The sequence below is a fragment of the Somniosus microcephalus genome, chromosome 13 (assembly GCF_052327205.1).
Source record: "Somniosus microcephalus isolate GS21.2 chromosome 13, FLI_Smic_1.0, whole genome shotgun sequence".
Classification (NCBI taxonomy): domain Eukaryota; kingdom Metazoa; phylum Chordata; class Chondrichthyes; order Squaliformes; family Somniosidae; genus Somniosus; species Somniosus microcephalus.
Genome location: NC_140999.1, coordinates 44001824 through 44020334, shown reverse-complemented (window position 1 = coordinate 44020334; position 18511 = coordinate 44001824). Strand labels below are relative to the sequence as shown.

General features: G+C 44.8%; 1 protein-coding gene across 3 annotated transcripts in view; it reads right to left on the bottom strand.

Moving 5' to 3' along the window:
• Positions 1–18511, bottom strand: part of LOC147108286 (caytaxin-like) — an 86012-nt gene that overhangs the window by 66116 nt on the left and 1385 nt on the right. For 2 of the 3 annotated variants that reach the window (XM_086004868.1, XM_086004866.1), the window contains exons 3-6: positions 9591–9655; positions 8270–8491; positions 2182–2367; positions 801–903 (exon numbers count right to left, since the gene is read on the bottom strand). In XM_086004868.1, the coding sequence (XP_085860994.1) occupies positions 801–903; positions 2182–2367; positions 8270–8491; positions 9591–9655 (576 nt within the window). Of the gene's footprint in view, positions 1–800; positions 904–2181; positions 2368–8269; positions 8492–9590; positions 9656–11369; positions 11543–18511 lie in introns of those variants that run through there. The other variant, XM_086004867.1, reaches the window with a different exon arrangement.

Sequence of the window (18511 nt, the reverse complement as noted above, 5' to 3'; positions counted from 1 at the left end):
GCAGCAGTAAAGGCGCTACAATCGGCTTCAATGGCCGTGAGAGGGAGGGTGGCAAAACATCAGCCGGGGTTTCTGCTCCTGATTACTATCCAATGACCCTGCTGCAAAGTCCATGTGTAGATGTAAGGCGAGTCAGGGTCCCAGATCTGACACCCACTGTCTAGGCAAAACCCATCATTGTCTGGACAGGAGAGAAGAAATCTAAATGGAGTCCTTGTATGGAACTATGTTGCTGAGTTAATCCATAAAAGTAACATACAAGGAAAATAGAACAGAAGGAAAAGCTTGTTGTCTTATGTCATCCTTCCATTGTCTCCTGCCTCCACTCTCTGCCTCAACCTCTATTGTCTCTTGATATTTTATTGATACAACTATGGTCAGTGAGCTTATATGAGCTTTCCTCTCCTGTTCCTGTTAAACTCCAAATACTCCATCCTACGCACACTTTCTTCTCCATGAATTGTTACAGCCTCCTACTCTAGATTATTCTTTTCCGGGGTCTCAAAGCTATGGCACTCCTTACCTCCCTTACTATACCCTTCACTCTACAACCTACAGGCTTCTGAGACCCAAGCTTGCTGTCACCTTGATTTATTTCATTTTCTCTCCTTGGTGTTGCCCTGCACTGTGGGCCTTGGACCTTGACCTTTCACCTGTGTTTATCAATGTTAAAATGATACACAACTGAATTAAAGGAGCGAACCAGTTACTGCTCCCAGCCTCGACAACTGGAGGATAATTTGGAAGCTAGTGGCTCAAACAGGGAGGGACGGCGAATGAGAACTGGATCGGGCACTTACAGGAAGAGGTTTTCCATGATGTATGTATAGTCTGCACATCCGCTGTCAGGCAAGTAACACGCAGCAAATACGATGATCGCATTCAGTCCTTCACCATAATAACCTATTAGGAAGAGAAATGTATTAACTCTGTATGATGCACAACAGCTTCAAACAGCAGGGGGTAAAGACTAGTGAATACTGTAATTACGACTGGCACAACTGGCTGGAAAATGTCTCCAGCTTTGCAGAGCTAGGCCTGTTTACACTGGAGGAAAGGCTGAGAGGAGACATGCTCCAGGTCTTCAGAATGAAGAGAGGCAGAGTTGGAAAGTTGTATAGATGGAAATAGGCTATTTGTCTGGCACTGTGAGCACAGGTTTAATATTTTCAATGACCCCAGATTAGTGTATGTGGTAGAGAGTCTCACTAAAAGCAGTTGAGCTAACTAAAAAATAACTGGGTAAATATCTGAAATAAAAACAGAAATACTCAGCAGGTCAGGCAGCATCGGTGGAGAGAGAAACAGAGAAAAGTTTCAGGTCGATGACCCTTCGTCAGAACTGGAAAAAGCTGGAGATGTAAGGTAAATATCTAGTTGTGATTGGGACCGGAGATTATTGGAACAGGTACAGACTGACATATTTAAATATTCCAGGAGTCATAATTGCCGGGAGGGTGTGGGGTAGGGGAGAGGGAAGTATCGTCTGTGGCGGGCACAGTCCAGAATTGAATAGTGAGGATGGATGAATATTCTTGGAGGCTTGCTTGATTATCTTTAGGGATCAGGGAGTATTTGTACAAATCGTTTCCTCAGGAAATTAAATGGTTGGGTAGAGTCTGTGATAAGGTCAATTGTACAAGGGGTGTGGAAGGAGATTAAATGGGTGTTGTGGAGTCCATGATAGGGTAGACTGTATGTGGGCTGTGGACGGAATGAGTGATGGTCTGAATGGACTTTTCTCATTCTGTGCTTTGTTATGTTTCTAAACCCTTTCTTCCGATTTTAAGATGATGCCCTCTTTCTGTGGTTGGGGTGGCTCTCAGTCTACATGTGCTCTCATTTCCCTTCCCTACCCTTTAGTGGCTTACCTCTCCCAGCCAAGACTCCAGCATCACAGTGTCACAGTGCCATAGTGCAAACCATCAGAGTACCAATACAGTGTGCCACCAGATTACCCATGGGACAGGTTCACTTTAAATAGTTCATTTCCAATTCTGTCCACCCTAGGGGCCATGGGAAATAACTGGGACCTCTTGGCACCTTTTAGAAAACTGCAAATCCTACTCTGGGACAAAACACATTTATGATATCAGCCATTCTTCTTCATTCTCTTACAATATGAAATTCAAGAAATGAAAACTCCCCTCACTCTCCGTCAGTCTGGTTGACCATCCCTACCTCCGTGTGTCACCACTCTCATATACGGCCTGATGATTTTCATGTCAATCCTGTGCTCCTGCTCTCCGATGATGATTGTCCTCCACAGCCTCCCATTGGTAGCATCCCCATCCTCACCTGCACAGTCTTCAAAAGAGCCCCCTTTTGCACTGGGAGAGTTTTTGGCACTCGCAACTGGAGTATCATCTGGAAGACAGGTAGTGGACACCTTGTGAATGTCCTTAATTGGCCCATTGCAAATATGATATGACCATGTTCATTTGATCAAGTATTTTTTCTCCCTCTAATTTTTCTCCCCTCCTCTCCTGAAAGAGCAGACTTTTGCTGGGTTATCGCTCCACGGGCACCAGTGGGGCTTGGTACCTCAGCAAATGTTGACCGTGGGAAATGGCAGACTATTAAACTGAGCCTGATTGTGCCTTCACCTGACATTTGCACATGTTCTTCCCAGCAGGAGTTATTGGATAGCAATCAGGAGCGGGAACCCTGGGTGATTTGCTTGTCCATAGACACCAATTGTAACATCTGGTCCAACTGAGATCTCCTAAATCAGCACAGACCAAGTATTGGTCAATGTATCTCGTATCATACTGGACAGCAAATGTACCAACTAAGTCATTGGCAAGTCATCAGTATTAAAACAAAACATTTTTACCATTTTCACGCATTAAAAAAAAAATCTATGTATATATAAAATGATTGACATCAATGAGTCAGGAGAGGAGATTTTCAAAACACTGACTCTACCTACGAGACACCAAGTAGGTGCAAGTCTCAAGGCCACAAGTAGAAAAGGCAGATACACACAGGAGGGAAAATAAGATGGCATCTGTGACCTATCCATAGACCAATGGGGCAATGACCCCAACCAACAATTGGTATTATACCCTTATTCCGTGACCCAGCTAAGCCCCAAGGACCAAGAACAAATCACTCCAACTCCTAACCCATGTTGCTCTCGATGCAACCACAACCATACCGGAAAACCCCAACGTATCAGCATCTGCCTCCTGCAAGCACCATTTAATCAAAGTGTATAATGCCTTCATCATATTTATAAACCGAGTCGACCTCCAGTGATCGTGCACACGTGGAGTCAAGACCACACGTAGTCTTCAGGGTTACAGAGCGGGGATAATTGGACCAGGGTGTGTAGACATAACTCAGTCCCCATTTTATCTTTCTTGTCCTAACCTTAATATAAGGTTGTGGGTTCATGTCCCACTTGAGCACAAAAATCTAGTACTGAGGGAGTGCTGCACTGTCGGAGGTGCCATCTTTCAGATGAGACGTTAAACTGAGGCCCCGTCTGCCCTCTCAGGTGAACATAAAAGATCCCATGGCACTATTTCGAAGAAAAGCAGGGGAGTTATCCCTGGTGTCCTGGCCAATATTTATCCCTCAATCAAAGTAACAAAAACAGATTATTTGGTCATTATTACATTGCTCTTTGTGGAAGCTTGCTGTGTGCAATTGGCTGCCGCGTTTCCTACATTACAACAGTGACTACACTCCAAAAGTACTTCATTGGCTGTAAAGCGCTTTGAGATGTCTGGTGGTTGTGAAAGGCGCTATATAAATGCAGTTCTTTCTTTTTATAATACTACTATTTATATAGCTGGCTGGAACTTAAGAGTTTCTCTGCAGTACAGGTTGAGGAGCTGGGAGAAGCAAAACTGAGGAGCTCCAGTTCCAGCACTAGCAGGAGGGTGTAATTACAGTGCAACAAGTTTGGATCGGTAGTTTCCATTATAAGTATGAACATAGGAATTTATAATGGCAAAAGTTAATACTGAAGAGTAACAAAAATATGACAAAGGGAAGTAAGGTATCGTAGCTAGGAAGTGATCCTGGGGGTCACCATTGACCAGAAACTTAACTGGACCAGCCACATAAATACTGTGGCAACAAGAGCAGGTCAGAGGCTAGGTATTCTGCAGCGAGTGTCTCACCTCCTGACTCAACAAAGCCTTTCTACCATCTGCACGGCACAAGTAAGGAGTGTAATGGAATACTCTCCACTTGCCTGGATGAGTGCAGCTCCAACAACACTCAAGAAGCTCGACACCATCCAGGACAAAGCAGCCCGCTTGATTGGCACCCCCTCTACAACCTTAAACATCCACTCCCTCCACCACCAGCGTACCGTGGCTGCAGTGTGTACCATCTACAAGATGCAATGCAGCAACTCGCCAAGGTTTCTTCGGCAGCACCTCCCAAACCTGCAACCTCTTCCACCTAGAAGGACAAGGACAGCAGATGCATGGGAACACCACCACCTCCAAGTTCCCCTCCAAGTCACACACCATCCTGACTTAGAAGTATATCGTCGATCCTTCATCGTCACTGGGTCAAAATCCTGGAACTCCCTCCCTAACAGCACTGTGAGAGTACCTTCACCACACGGACTGCAGCGGTTCAAGGAGGCGGCTCACCACCACCTTTTCAATTAGGGATGGGCGATAAATGCTGGCCTTGCCAGCGACGATCACATCCCATAAAAACGAATTTAAAAAATAAAAATATTACCAGTCAATCTCCCTGGCATTGTACACGGTTAGTTCGAGAATATGATCGCTCCCTTATCTGTCTCTGATAGCTGCAGTTTCCCTCTCTGTCTCTCCTCCTCTGATTCTTGCTTTCCTTTCTCTTTTGCTCGACTCCCCAGAACTCTTCTTTTTACTTCCCTTTCAGTCTTCTGCTTCTCTTTATCTTTTCTTCTTTCCTTTCAGGTGAGAGGTTCTGGGTAGTGTGACGCGATTTAGCAAAAAAAGGAGCTGCCAACACCTGCAGGCCGTATTTGGGGTGTGGAAGTGCGGAGAAACGTGATGCTCAGCAGCTCTCTTCCCATCCCCTCCCTCTGGCTCTCATGCTTCCACCATCCCCCCACCCTCATCGCATTCCCTACCCCTTCACCTTTCCACCAATCCTTCCACTTCCTACCACCATCTCACTCCACTGTTTCTTCCCCTTTGAACTACCTTTTCAATCTCTTTATTCTCTCTTGCCCCCCACCCCCGCTCCACAGTCACTCACTTCACCTTTAGCCCTCCATCTACTCCCACTCACTCCCACTAAGAGCTGATGGTGAGAGGCCAAGATGCTCCATCACTGTTCTGTATTGTGTGTTCTCCTCCCACCTGTGGTGGTGCTGTCACAGGAGATAAATGGTTGGGTGTTCTCGGTTAAGTTTAGCTCTCTTTGTTCGGAACTTTCCAGAACTTCCTTTCCTTCCAATAAAGCACTTCATGTTTGAATCTCTGGGTTCTGAGTCCTAAATTGTGTCTAGGTAGAAAGGTACCGACACAACAATCACCCTCAATCATCTTCCCACTCTCCATCCCCCTCCTATTCTCGCTTCCTATCTGTTTATCTCAGAGACTTTCTTTGCTTTCAAAATTGCACTTTCAATTTAAAATGAGGGAAGAAACTGTCTGTCCACCCGTTGCTCTATTTATGTCTTTCTCTGTCTGCCTCTCTCTCTTTTGCAACCCGTTCCTTCTTTCTCTCTTAGCCACCCTCTCCAACCCCTTCTCCCTCAATCCCTCTCTGCCAGCCCCCTCGCTTTCTCTCTCAACCTCTATCTTCCTGCCCCTCCTCTCAACTCCACTCTCTTTCTCAACCCCTCTCTTTCTTTAATTCTCTCTTGGTCCCTTTTCATCCCTCTCTCTCATAAGCCAATTAGTTGGCTTGAAAATTCAACTGTTTTTATTTTTCGAAAATTGAACATTAGCAGGAACAAAGACACTCTTGGCTGGATTCTTCTTTTCTTAGTGATGTAGTGGTTTTCCCCATTTTCATAGAATCATAGAATCATAGAAAATTACAGCACAGAAGGAGGCTCCAGCCTAATCCCACTTCCCAGCTCTTGGTCCGTAGCCCTGCAGGTTACAGCATCCCAAGTTGGTTTAGGTGTCATTTGGTATGCAGGGCAGGTACGGGGAGTTCCTATCCCACCCATCAAGAGGGAGCCCACGGCTGCAGTAGAGAATTTTGCAGTAGGACTGTTGCTACAGCACCTGATGAGGCAGCGGGCAAGTTAAAGGGGGCAGAACAGCCCCAAAAAGGACATTTAAGCTTCAGCTAAGGCCAAGGCCTAAAAAGCATAGTGCCCGGGGCCCAAATAGAGGAAGAGGAGGCCACTATAGGCTCTCTCCCTCCATGTACTAAGTTGGGAGACTTACAATCATTACCTCAAGGTCCACCACCTTTCTCTGGCGAGCCTTGGGGTTGGCAGAGATAAGTGGCGAAATGGGGCACCTTGCCAGGCCTGCCTCCCCAATGCCATTTATATGCAGTGGGTAGGGATAGGGCAGCTGGCACAATGAGGGTATGGGAAGGGAATCTAAGCTTGGAGCAATATCTGGCGGTAGACCTCACTGTCCAATTAAGCCCCGGTTCCGGGTTTTGGGTGGGATAATGAAGGAAAATCCAGCCCGCTCTCTCTCTCTCCCTCTCTCTGCTTCTCTATTTCCCCAGCCCTCTCATTTTAATACGTTTTCTGAAGTTTACACAAAACAAAAGCCACAGCAGGTGTGCACGGTCTTTCTTACTCACTGTCTCGCACAGACACTCAGCCACAACCTTTTGAAAAAGCACTAAATATACATTTTACCTCATTAAGCTGTTGAAATTTGTCAGAAAAGCTGGGGACACAACCCCCAGTGAGCCACCGACCTTCTACATGTTGATATGTTTGCCATGGTCAGGAACTTGACCAGCTCCCTTTCAAATGCCTGCAGTGAATTTACACGCACAAGTGATATGCTTACATAGGCAAATCCCATTATAAATGTGGATGTAGAAACTTATAATGGGAAAAAGTTGTCACAAAAATGTGACAAAAAAATGTCTACAGGAAGTTAAGCTGGGCAGGCAGGAATAGGTGTGGATGTAAGATTTATAGTAAGATATAGATAGATATTACAAGCCGTGCATATAGTGCACACTTCCTGCAAGTGTCACACTTACTTCCTGTCACTTTCCCCATCATACTTTATTGATAACACCTATAGTCGTCGCATATTGTATTGTCTGACTCAACATGAGCGTGATGGTGTCATCATCATACATTATATGCTGAATGGTGAGGGTTATCTCCTGCTCTTGGCATTGGATTTAATAAGTGCTATGGTCACAAAACACAGGAAAAATCAAACTGTTCAATAGTGTGCAATTCACTTCTTGTGTGATCATCTTAAGTCATTCTCTAAACTTGTTCTCTCCAGTGACAGACATGTAACCATCAGTACTTCACCCTGGTGTTGTACAACTCAAAATATTCTCTCTAGACACATTCCACATTTGGAAGGACAGGATCCAGAACTGTATTGTTCTTCACAGTTCATGTGGACACAGTAGGAAAGATTCACACACCCACCATTACACTTACAGTGACAACACTAAATACTCGCACCAATACTTATATGGGTACTTGTCATATCCACAGGAGACAGCTGCACCACCCCACAGCTGTTAAGCTCTATTTGCATTACATAGACATTATTTGTACTTTATTCGATAGAGATCATTTTGCAAGGCTACCCTGCCAGTGTGGAGCCTTGCTAGCGATGAGCACTGGTAGCAAAATTGGGGCTACAATCTTTGAGTCTGTTACGTGCCCCTGTATCCAGACAGCCTTGCAGAATTAACCTTTAAACTCAGTGCTGCTCTTTATTTGGGGGAAGCCATTTTATTCACCCTGAAGCAAATATCCAAGAGGGAAAGATGACCCACCACAGAGCAAGCTCCACGGGCACGATCAACCAACCAGAAGGAACAATCAAGCAGCACAGTGAGAATCCTTTCACAGGTAGCTCTCCCTCTCTTTCCACCATTTGTGATTGAAATTGGGAGTGAACTCCGACCTCACAGTTGGTGCTTCAATGCTCTGGCACTGTAACGCTTAATTCATCAGCTTGGATGCTCCTGACCATTGAAAACCTGGCTAGCCTCATATATAAAGAATGGCCAATGGGTGAGCTCCCAGAGGAACCTGTACCTGTGGAAGATGTAGTCCAGTAGCAGTCAGCCTCCTTCTGGATAAGAAGGGAGAAAATTGCAACCCAAAGAAATTTTTCAGACTTACCTTCCCATTCCAACTCATTTCCATTCCCTAAATATTCCAGGGAGTCTGTCTCATCCGGAGTCTCCAAATCATCCACATTAATGTCGAGGTCGTCCGGTGTATCCAGGTAGTCATCTGACAAGATAGAGCCCTCACTCTGATCCAGGGAGATGTTAATTTCTGGGGCAACAAGCGTCTTGCGCTTCGGATGATTCCCATTAATATTCAGTGTGTTAGGGGGCACTGACCAGGAACAGAGACAGAGACAGTTACTGTAGTATCACTGAGTGTGTGCACTTTCAGTCATAGATTAACATCCAGAATTAGATTGCACAGTCATTGGAACACTGCCCTTTGACCTCTGTCCCCAAGTTAGAGACTGTCCTTTGACCTCTGTGACCCAAGTTGTCGGCCATGGTCTTTTGACCTCTATAACCTAAGTTAGACATGTTGGTACAGGCCAGACTAGGTAAGAAGGGCAGGTTTCCTTTACAAAAGAACCAGGGTTTTTTTTTACTGATACCAAATTTTTATTTCCAGATTTTTTTTTAACTGAATTCAAATTTTCAAATGGTGGGATTTGAACTCATGTTCTTGGGATTATTAGTACAGTAATGTAACCACGACACTACCGTACCCACAGGACGTGGAACTGACAGACAGAAGGAGTACTGTTCTGAGGCTGGGAATCGTTCTTTGTTTATAGTAGCAAAATCACCACAAAATATTCTAAACAGGGGTGGGTTACACAACAGTTTAGAAAAATCCTTTCACCTCTGCATGCAAATCCAGCCTGTGCAAGGCAAATGAAGGTCTCCTGTCTCTGACGGGGAGCTGGCTGGTACAACAAGTCAGGCTCTATCCTTTCACCTCAAAGATGTGGGTTCAAATCCAGCCTAGTCAGCGAGGATGAAGTCTCCTCTAGCTGTTTGCTATAAGACTCCAATGTGAAATGGGTTTACCGCAGTCTTAATCCAATTCCTACAACCCAAAGTTGCCCCTATTCAGCACTAATGGGCAATCTCACTCAGAAAGGTCACGAGAAGGCTGGTGTGGAAAATGGGAAAATGTCACACTGGTGCAGTCGGGCTGCTCTTCTGAAGTTGGGGTTGAGGCACATTATTGGGACAGTGTCGAGAGAACTTTATTCTGCATCTAATCTGTGCTCAACACGCCCTGGGAATGCTTAATGGAGCAGTGTAGAGGGAGCTTTACCACGTATTTAACCTGTGCTATACTGCGCAGCAGGTGCCTGAACTGGGCTAGTGTTCCATTCCCCAACACCAACAACTCTCGTACTGAAGAGCTCAAACTTACAACACAAAAACACAGACTGACTCACAAGTTCTGTTTTCTAGAGCTGGTAATCGTCCAAGAACATCCATCCCTTGTTCCTCTGGTATCGGTCTGCAGAGTGAAAAGAAATTTATTACATTTGATCAGAAGCTCAACTGTAGGATGGTCAGTGGCCTGGGTTTGTCTGTCCTGTGGTCTTAGTGCAGCAGCTTTAGTTCTGGAAATAGGTCCGGATCCTGTTCCAGGTTTGTATCTCAACTTTCCCCCAAACCGAGGCCCCTTCTGCCTATTCTAAGAATATAGGAACAGGAGTAGGCCATTAAGCCCCTCAAGCCTGTTGCGCCATTCAATGATATCATGGCTGATCTGTATCTTAGCTCCATCCACCTGCCTTGGCTCCATATCTCTTAATACCCGTAACTAGCAAAAATCTTTCAATCTCAGCTTTAAAATGATTAATGATGGGTCATGTGGATGTTAAGATCCCATCGCGCTATTCAAAGAATCGCAGGGCTTTCCCCCATGTCAGCATTCCTCCCTCAACAAAAAACTGATTAACTGGCCATTCATCTCATTGCAGTTTGTGGGATCTTCCTGTGCACAATATGGCTACCACATTCAACAACACTTCAAAGTAATTTGCTGAGTGAAGTATTTGAGGTGTTGACATGATAACATGCTGTATTACTTATTATTTTGCAGCTGATAAAGTGAATTTGGATCTAGTGTATCTGAACTAACTCATGCTGCCGTATTCCCAATAGAATCTGACAGTTATTGAGACACGCATCCTACCAGTTAGTCTCCTCTGGGACATGTTTCTGTCGTGAACACCCTCCAACTTAACCCCCACTGATTTTTATTCCCCAATCCTCTTCCCCCCTCTTGTCCTGAAGGTGCTGATTCTTGTGGCGTACAAGTTCCAAAGGTGCCAGCTCACCTCCATTGCCTTGCCCATATGGCAATTCTTTGTTTGTGAGCTTAGGCAATGAGAGTTGATATGCTGTTCCACCATGGTGGGCATCACATATCAGCCTAACCCTGAGTGTTTGTCGGCTATTCCAGCAAGAGGGTCATCGTGGCCAAGCCTGACTCTGTCTGTATTCAACGACACACACACACTTTACAGAAGGGGTAACTGGAGAGCGATTAGGAGCAGGGATTCTAGCTTGGTATTTTTCTCTCTCTCTGAGGCCAAGTGCAGCATGCCAAATGCTGTTTCAGCTGAGATCAGCTAACTCAGCACAGACTGCGGATCAAACCTGGGTGCTTCCTGGGTCTGTGTATGCTCGATTCCACTCTGGGCAGTGCATTTACCCACCAAGCCACTGGGAGAGCCAAAACGATCAAAGTTCCAAAGGTGCCAGCCAGAATCCAGAAACATTAGTCACAGTGCTCGTCAGCAGGGACGTTACATTCAGCTGCTCGCTGTGTAGGGAGCTCTCCCACAGACCCTGGAACTGTGCAGAATGGTCCATGCACTTGCAGCATTCAAGGGCAGCAGGAATAACAGCAGCACACCAGAGGAATCCAGATTTAAACATTGCAAGGAGAGACAGGACAACTGGGTTCAAAATGGAAGTCTGCTGGTGAACAGTGCTGCACAGCACTGGATTCAGTCAAACTGGTCTAATAATTAAAAACTGTCACATAATCAAGTATTCATAATGCCTCAAGCATCGACAGGCTGAAAATCCAATACGTCAAATAAACAAGACAAAAATATATTTTAAAATGCATTTTTAAATGGTCCAAATATTAACATTTCATTTCATTTTAATGGAACTATTCAGAACATCACGCACAAATTGAAATGGTGTCTCACCTTTTTGAAAATGAATTATTTTTCATCAGTAGACGAGTAAATAAATCGTGTGAAAATGATCTTTTCCTCCCAGAAACATGTCTGGAGAAACAGCTGGGGTTTACAGTCCTGCCACCATTTTGATGTTACTGTCACATGATTGGGACATTTTTCCTTATAAGGGATATTACAGTCAATCCCCCCCCCCCTCCCCAACCAGATTAAATGGAATAAGCTCAGCAGTTCTAATGAGTGGGATGCGGACTGAGCATGCCCAACATCTCCACGGGGATCAACATTTCTTCAGGCTGATGGGAACAAAGGATTAAAGCTTAACCAGAAGAGTACCGCTTTATGTCTGCTTGCACAGGCTGGATTTCAAACCTATCTCTTCACACCTTCACACTGAATGATTCTCTTCACTCCTGCTATTAAATCACTTGTGTTCCTGAAGGACTCGGGAAGGAAAAAGAAAAGCGTCTTCAATTCTGGTTAATAAATCTATTAATTACTGTAAATTCAGGTGATGGAAGGGTTCCCCATCTCTCCTAAAGGCACTGAATCCTTGCTGCAGTATAAGTTTCACAGTCACCCTCTGGTACCTTGCCCAAGTGGCCATTCTTCATGTATGAGTCTAGACAGTGAGTGTAGAAGCTATTCTACAATAGGGGCATCACAGTTGAACCTGAGCAGAAATTAGCATTTCAGGAGAAGAGGGAACAAAATTGGATGGATGGGAATGTTATTTGTAATGTTGACCTTTGATACTCTGTCTTTTTATAGCGTTCAATTGCCACACACATTATGTAATCTAGTTCTAAGCTTGCGCCAGTACTGCAAAGAGATGTCGATAGCTCCAACCAGTGTCTCAGCGGGTAAATTCACTGCCTGATGTGATGCTGAGCCCACACAGAGCGGAAAGGCCCCATGTTATGTGAGTTAGACTCCAATTCAATTAGGTGATATATAATTAATAAATGGCCTTTTTGGAACTGAAAGTGTATTAGAGGGAACACAGTGCATTGCTCACAGATTAAATATTAAATGCTGCCATGTCAGTCAGGGTCTGTAGTGATCACTGGCTCCTGCCATTGACTCACTGTGACTGATATTTCCACTTCATTCAAACAGATTGAACAATCATCTGTTGACCTTTGTGACCCTCAGGGCACATCCACTTAATAGTGAAATATAATGAAGCTTTCTGAAAGGGGGTGCTTGCCCTGATGGTCCGAGGGAGCGTTTGCTGTGACATTCCGAGGGAACATTTATTGTGACAGTCTGTGGATGTGTTCTGTCTGCACATGTCAAGCTTTGCTACTTGTTTGATCATTTCTTTTTTTCACTTTTGTCCTCTCTGGGACTGGCTGGTGCCTCACCCAAGGGCCCATCCTTCACATTTAAGCGCAGACAGTGAGTGTTGGCTTACCATTGATTCACTGGAATCCCACTCAGACCGATTGGATGAAAGTCTCCCCTGTCTTCTGGCTACAAAGATGCCGCACAATAGGAATTTGGCCCACCTCAATCCAGTTACTAGTTATCCTGGTATCATAAGGTTTAGATTAGCTATGGAAAAGGACAGGGGGCAATCTAGAGTAAAAATACTTAATTGGAGGAAGGCTAATTTCAGTGGGATGAGAACGGATCTGGCCCGGGTAAATTGGAATCAAAGATTGGCAGGCAAAACCGTAATGGAACAATGGGCTGCCTTTAAAGAGGAAATAGTTTGGGTACAGTCAAGGTACATTCCCATGAGGGGGAATAGTAGGGCAACGAAAGTCAGAGCACCCTGGATGACAAAAGAGATAGAGAGTAAGATGAAGCAGAAAAAGAGCACGTATGACAGATGTCAGGTCGAGAAAATATCTAAGAATCAGGCTAAATATAGAAAGTTCAGAGGAGAAGTGAAAAAGAAAATAAGAGGGGCAAAGAGAGGGTATGAGAATAGAATGGCAGCTAACATAAAAGGTAATTCAAAAGTCTTCTATAGGCATATAAATAGTAAACAGGTAGTAAGAGGAGAGGTCGGGCTGACTAGGGACCAAAAAGGAGACCTACGCATGGAGGCAGAGGGTATGGCTGAGGTGCTAAATCATTACTTTGCATCTGTCTTCACCAAGGAAGAAGATGCTGCCATAGACATAGTAAAGGAGGAGGTAGAGGAGATACTGGATGGGATAAAAATTGATAAGGAGGAGGTACTAGAAAGGCTGGCTGTACTTAAAGTAGATAAGTCACCAGGACCAGATGGGATGCATCCTAGGACGCTGAGGGAAGTGAAGGAAGAAATCGCGGAGGTACTGGCCATAATCTTCCAATCCTACTTAGAAAAGGAGGTGGTGCCAGAGGACTGGAGAATTGCAAATGTTACACCCTTGTTCAAAAAAGGGTGTAAGATAAACCCAGCAAATATAGGCCAATCAGTTAGACCTTGGTAGTGGGGAAGCTTTTAGAAATAATAATCAGGGACAAAATTAACAGTCACTTGGACTAGTGTGGATTAATTAAGGAAAGCCAGCACAGGTTTGTTAAAGGCAAACCGTATTTAACCAACTTGATCGAGTTTTTTGATGAGGTAACAGATGAGGGCAATGCGGTTGACGTGGTGTACATGGATTTCCAAAAGGCGTTCGACAAAGTGCCACATAATAGGCTTGCCAGCAAAGTTGAAGCCCATGGAATAAAAGGGACAGTGGCAGCATGGATACGAAATTGGCTAAGTGACAGGAAACAGAGAGTAGTGGTGAACTGTTGTTTTTCGGACTGGAGGAAAGTATACAGTGGTGTTCCCCAGGGGTCGGTTCTAGGACCACTGCTTTTCTTGATATATATTAATGACCTGGACTTGGGTGGTGTACAGGGCACAATTTCAAAATCTGCAGATGACACAAAACTTGGAAGTATTGTGAACAGTGAGGAGGATAGTGATAGACTTCAAGAGAACATAGACAGGCTGGTGGAATGGGCGGACATGTGGCAGATGAAATTTAACGTAGAAAAGTGCAAAGTGATACATTTTGGTAGAAAGAATGAAGAGAGGAAATATAAACTAAAGGATACAATCCTAACGGGGACGTATGAACAGAGAGACATGGGGGCATATGTGCACAAATCTTTGAAGGTGGCAGGACAGGTTGAGAAAGCAGTTAAAAAAGCTTACAGGATCCTGGGCTTCATGAATAAAGGTATAGAGTACAAAAGCGTGGAAATTATGATGAACCTGTATAAAACGCTGGTTCGGCCTCAACTGGAGTATTCTGTCCAATTCTGGGCACCGCACTTTAGAAAGGATATGAAGGCCTTAGAGAGGGTGCAGAAAGGATTTATGAGAATAATTCCAGGGATGAGGGACTTCAGTTATGTGGATAGACTGGAGAAGCTGGGGTTGTTCTCCTTAGAGCAGATAAGATTGAGAGGAGATTTGATAGAGGTGTTCAAAATCATGAGGGGTCTAGACAGAGTAGATAGAGAGAAACTGTTCCCATTGGCAAAAGGGTCGAGAACCAGAGGACACAGATTTAAGGTGATTGGCAAAAGAACCAAAGGTGACATGAGGAAAAACATTTTTACTCAGCGAATGGTTAGGATCTGGAATGCACTGCCTGAAAGGGTGGTGGAGGCAGATTCAATCATGGCTTTCAAAAGGGAGTTGGATAAATACCTGAAGGAAAAAAAATTGCAGGACTACGGGGAAAGGGTGGGGAGTGGGACTAGCTGAAGTGCTCTTGCAGAGAGTCGGCATGGGCTCGACAGGCCGAATGGTCTCCTTCTGTGCTGTAACCATTCTATGATTCTATGATTCTACTAGTGGGCATGGGCTAGTCTCCACATTTCCTGAAAACTTGCACTAAATTGCCAATCTCACTCACCAGGGTCACGCGTTATGTAGAATAAATGCAGGAATGCTGCACCAGGGAGCAATAAGCTGCAATATAAACAGAAAATGCTGGAAACACTCAGCAGGTCAGGCAGCATCTGTGGTGAGAGACACTGGGCTGGATTTTCTCAGCCCCGAGGAGGCGGGTATGGAGGCGGGACTGCCGGGAAAGTTGCAGAATTTGTGGGCGGGTGGCAAACCCGCCCAACCCGCCTTCGTGCCCTCTTGCCAGGAGGCGGGAAGCCGTCCTGCCCCGGGTTCCGTCTCCTTGGAGGCAGGAAGGGATTAAAGCCTATTAACTGCCTGTTACCCATTTTTCGTGGTGCAGTGCGGGCTTCCCGACCTGATGGAACCCAGCCAGGGTGTAGGAGGTCTGCGGAGGTCGGAGGGGTCTGAAAGAGCGATGTAGAGGTGAGTGATGGGTGCAAGTGTGGAGTGGTAAGTATGTGAGGTGAGTGTAAAGTGTTAGAAAATGTTAACTTACCTTTGTTTCTACCTACAGCCTTCAGCCGCTGTGGAGCCGGAGTCCCCGACATCTCCATTGTAGAGACTACAGACTGGCTGTTGCATTCTCCGATCCAACAGCCAGCTGATTTCTGCAAAGTAGAAAGGTTTGATGAGTCCTGAACACAAGAACTCATCAAACTACACAGAATGTCAGTGTTTGACAGTTTCACAGAGCTGTCAAACGATGACACTTCTTCTTTCAAAAGTTCTTGACAGATGACACGTGCTCTGTCACTGACTTCCCCCTAATTGGCCTGCTGAGCCCGCTGGGCGGGCTTAACATGGTCAATCAGAGGAAATTCCCGCTGGTTGGCCAGAAGCTGATAGAGGCAGGATTGAAATCCGGCAAGCAGCAGTCCTGCCTCCAAAAGCTTCCCATTCAAAAAATCCAGCCCAGTGTTAACGTTTCAGGTCTGTGACCCTTTGTCAGAACGGGCCTGAAACATTAACTCTGTTTCTCTCTCCACAGGTGCTGCCTGACCTGCTGAGTATTTCCAGCATTTTCTGTTTATATTTCAGGTTTCCAGCATCCGCAGTATTTTGCCTTTTGTATTAATGATAAGCTGCAGGTCTACATGTGCAGTTTCCCCACTCACTGTTGGCTCAGTGAGCTCCTGATTTCAGTCATGCCGCTCCAGGCAGCTGGCAATTGAAGGCCAAGCACTACTATTTTAATAAGGCCCCTTTCACTTGCTGTCTGGAAACTGGGATAACTGCAGCTCCTAATAGCATCCCCTGGCAAATATTTATCCCTCAACCAACATCACTAAAAAACAGATTATTTAGTAATTTATCTCATTTCTGTTTGTGGGACCTTGCTGGTCACAAATTGGCCACAATTCAAAAAGTATTTAATTGGCTGTAAAGCTCTTTGGGATATCCCGAGGTCGTGAAAGGCACTATATAAATGCAAGACGTTTCCTTTGCCTACTTTTGCTGGACAGCAAGAAAAGGAGAGGGAACAATTCTGAATCCCTGCCCAATAAATGTCCCACTGCAGGGGAGCCCCTGAATGGAGGTCCAGAGCCACATGGGGCAGCATGTCTGTTGAGGGCCACAGATGAAGGGGAGATGGACTGTGAAACCTTCACCACCCCCCCCCCCCCAGCTGTATTATGAGTACTGTGAATCTAGGATGGAAAAAAATTGATAACTTGTGGCCAGTCCCTTAGTCCAAAAGTATGCTTTGATCACAAGCACAAACTCTTTCCTATTCACCCAGCGTTGCCAGAAAGCACTTCTTGTTCAAGGTCAATGTAAGCTGTTTGTGTCAACACACATAATCCTGACTATTATCCTGTTGTACTGTGTGGATTCTGACAGACCTACACCCAGAGAATACTGGAGTTCCATACCTGGGACACAGCCTGTCTCACACTCACTCAGCACCAAGGACTGGAGCTCTGTTTAGTCACCTGTATTGGTGACAATATACAGTGTCTAAGCACCTCATTCACTTCATACAATCCTAAGGGAACCATCTATAATTTATTAACAAATCTTGCATATCGTAGGCACTTCTTGTCTGACAATTTTTGGTCACACCTTTCTGTCAATATTTACCATTCTAAATCGCTATATCAACATTTCCCTTTCAATTTTGCTCTGTCAACTATCATGGCTCTGGCCACCAGATGGCTCTGTTGAACGAGTTTCTGAAATGTCTTTCCCAATTCCATTGGGTACATAAGAAAACATAAATTCATTAACTGTCTATTAGGTTAGTATTGTTTTTTCTAGGAACCCTTCAGATGCTGAAATTAGACTTTATGGCAAAGCCGAAAATTGAGCAATTGAACTTTGAGCATCTAGATGTAAATTCTGTATAAAACATGCTCTCTGTAATGTGGTACTCATTTGACACACCTTGTGTGATGGTTTGGCTCAGTGGCAGCATTCTTGCCTCGAAGTTAGAAAGTTATGGGTTCAAGCCTCACTCCAGGACTTGACACAAAGCTTAGGCTGACACTGAGCATTGTTGGAGGTCCCATCCTTCAGATAAGATCATAGAATAATCCAGCACAGGAGGAGGCCATCGTGCCTGTGCCGGCTCTTTGAAAGAGCGATCCAATTAGTCCCACTCCCCTGCTCTTTCCCCGTAGCCCTGCAAGTTTTTCCGTTTCAAGTTTATATTCAATTCCATTTTGAAAGTTATTATTGAATCTGCTTCCACCACCGTTTCAGGCAGTGAATTCCAGCTCATAACAACTCGCTGCGTAAAAATTTCTCATCTTCCCTCTGGATTTTTTTGCCAATTATCTCCAATCTGTGCCCTCTAGTTCCCAACCCTCGTTTCAGTGGAACAGTTTCTCCCTACTTGCTCTATCAAATCCCTTCATAATTTTGAACACCTCTATTAAGTCTCCTCTTAACCTTCTCTGCTCTAAGGGGAACAACCCCGGCTTCTCTGGTCTCTCCACATAATTCAGACTCAATACTCTACCAGTGATTTGTAAAGGTTTAGCAAAACTTCCTTGCTTTTGTACTCTATGCCTCTATTTATAAAGCCCAGGATCTTGTAAGGTTTTTTAACAGCCTTCTCAACTTGTTGATATTAAAGATGTTAAACTGAGATCCCCATCTGCCTGTTCCAATGGTTCAGGTGGACATTAAAGATCAAATGACGCTATTTGAAGAAGAGTGGTGAGTTGTCCTGCACAACATTCCTCCCGCAATTGGTCACTTATCTCATTGCTGTTTGTGGGCTATCGATAGGAGTGATTGGCTACTGTTTTTGGCTACATAAAATCAGTCACTCTACTTCCAGGTCAGTGAT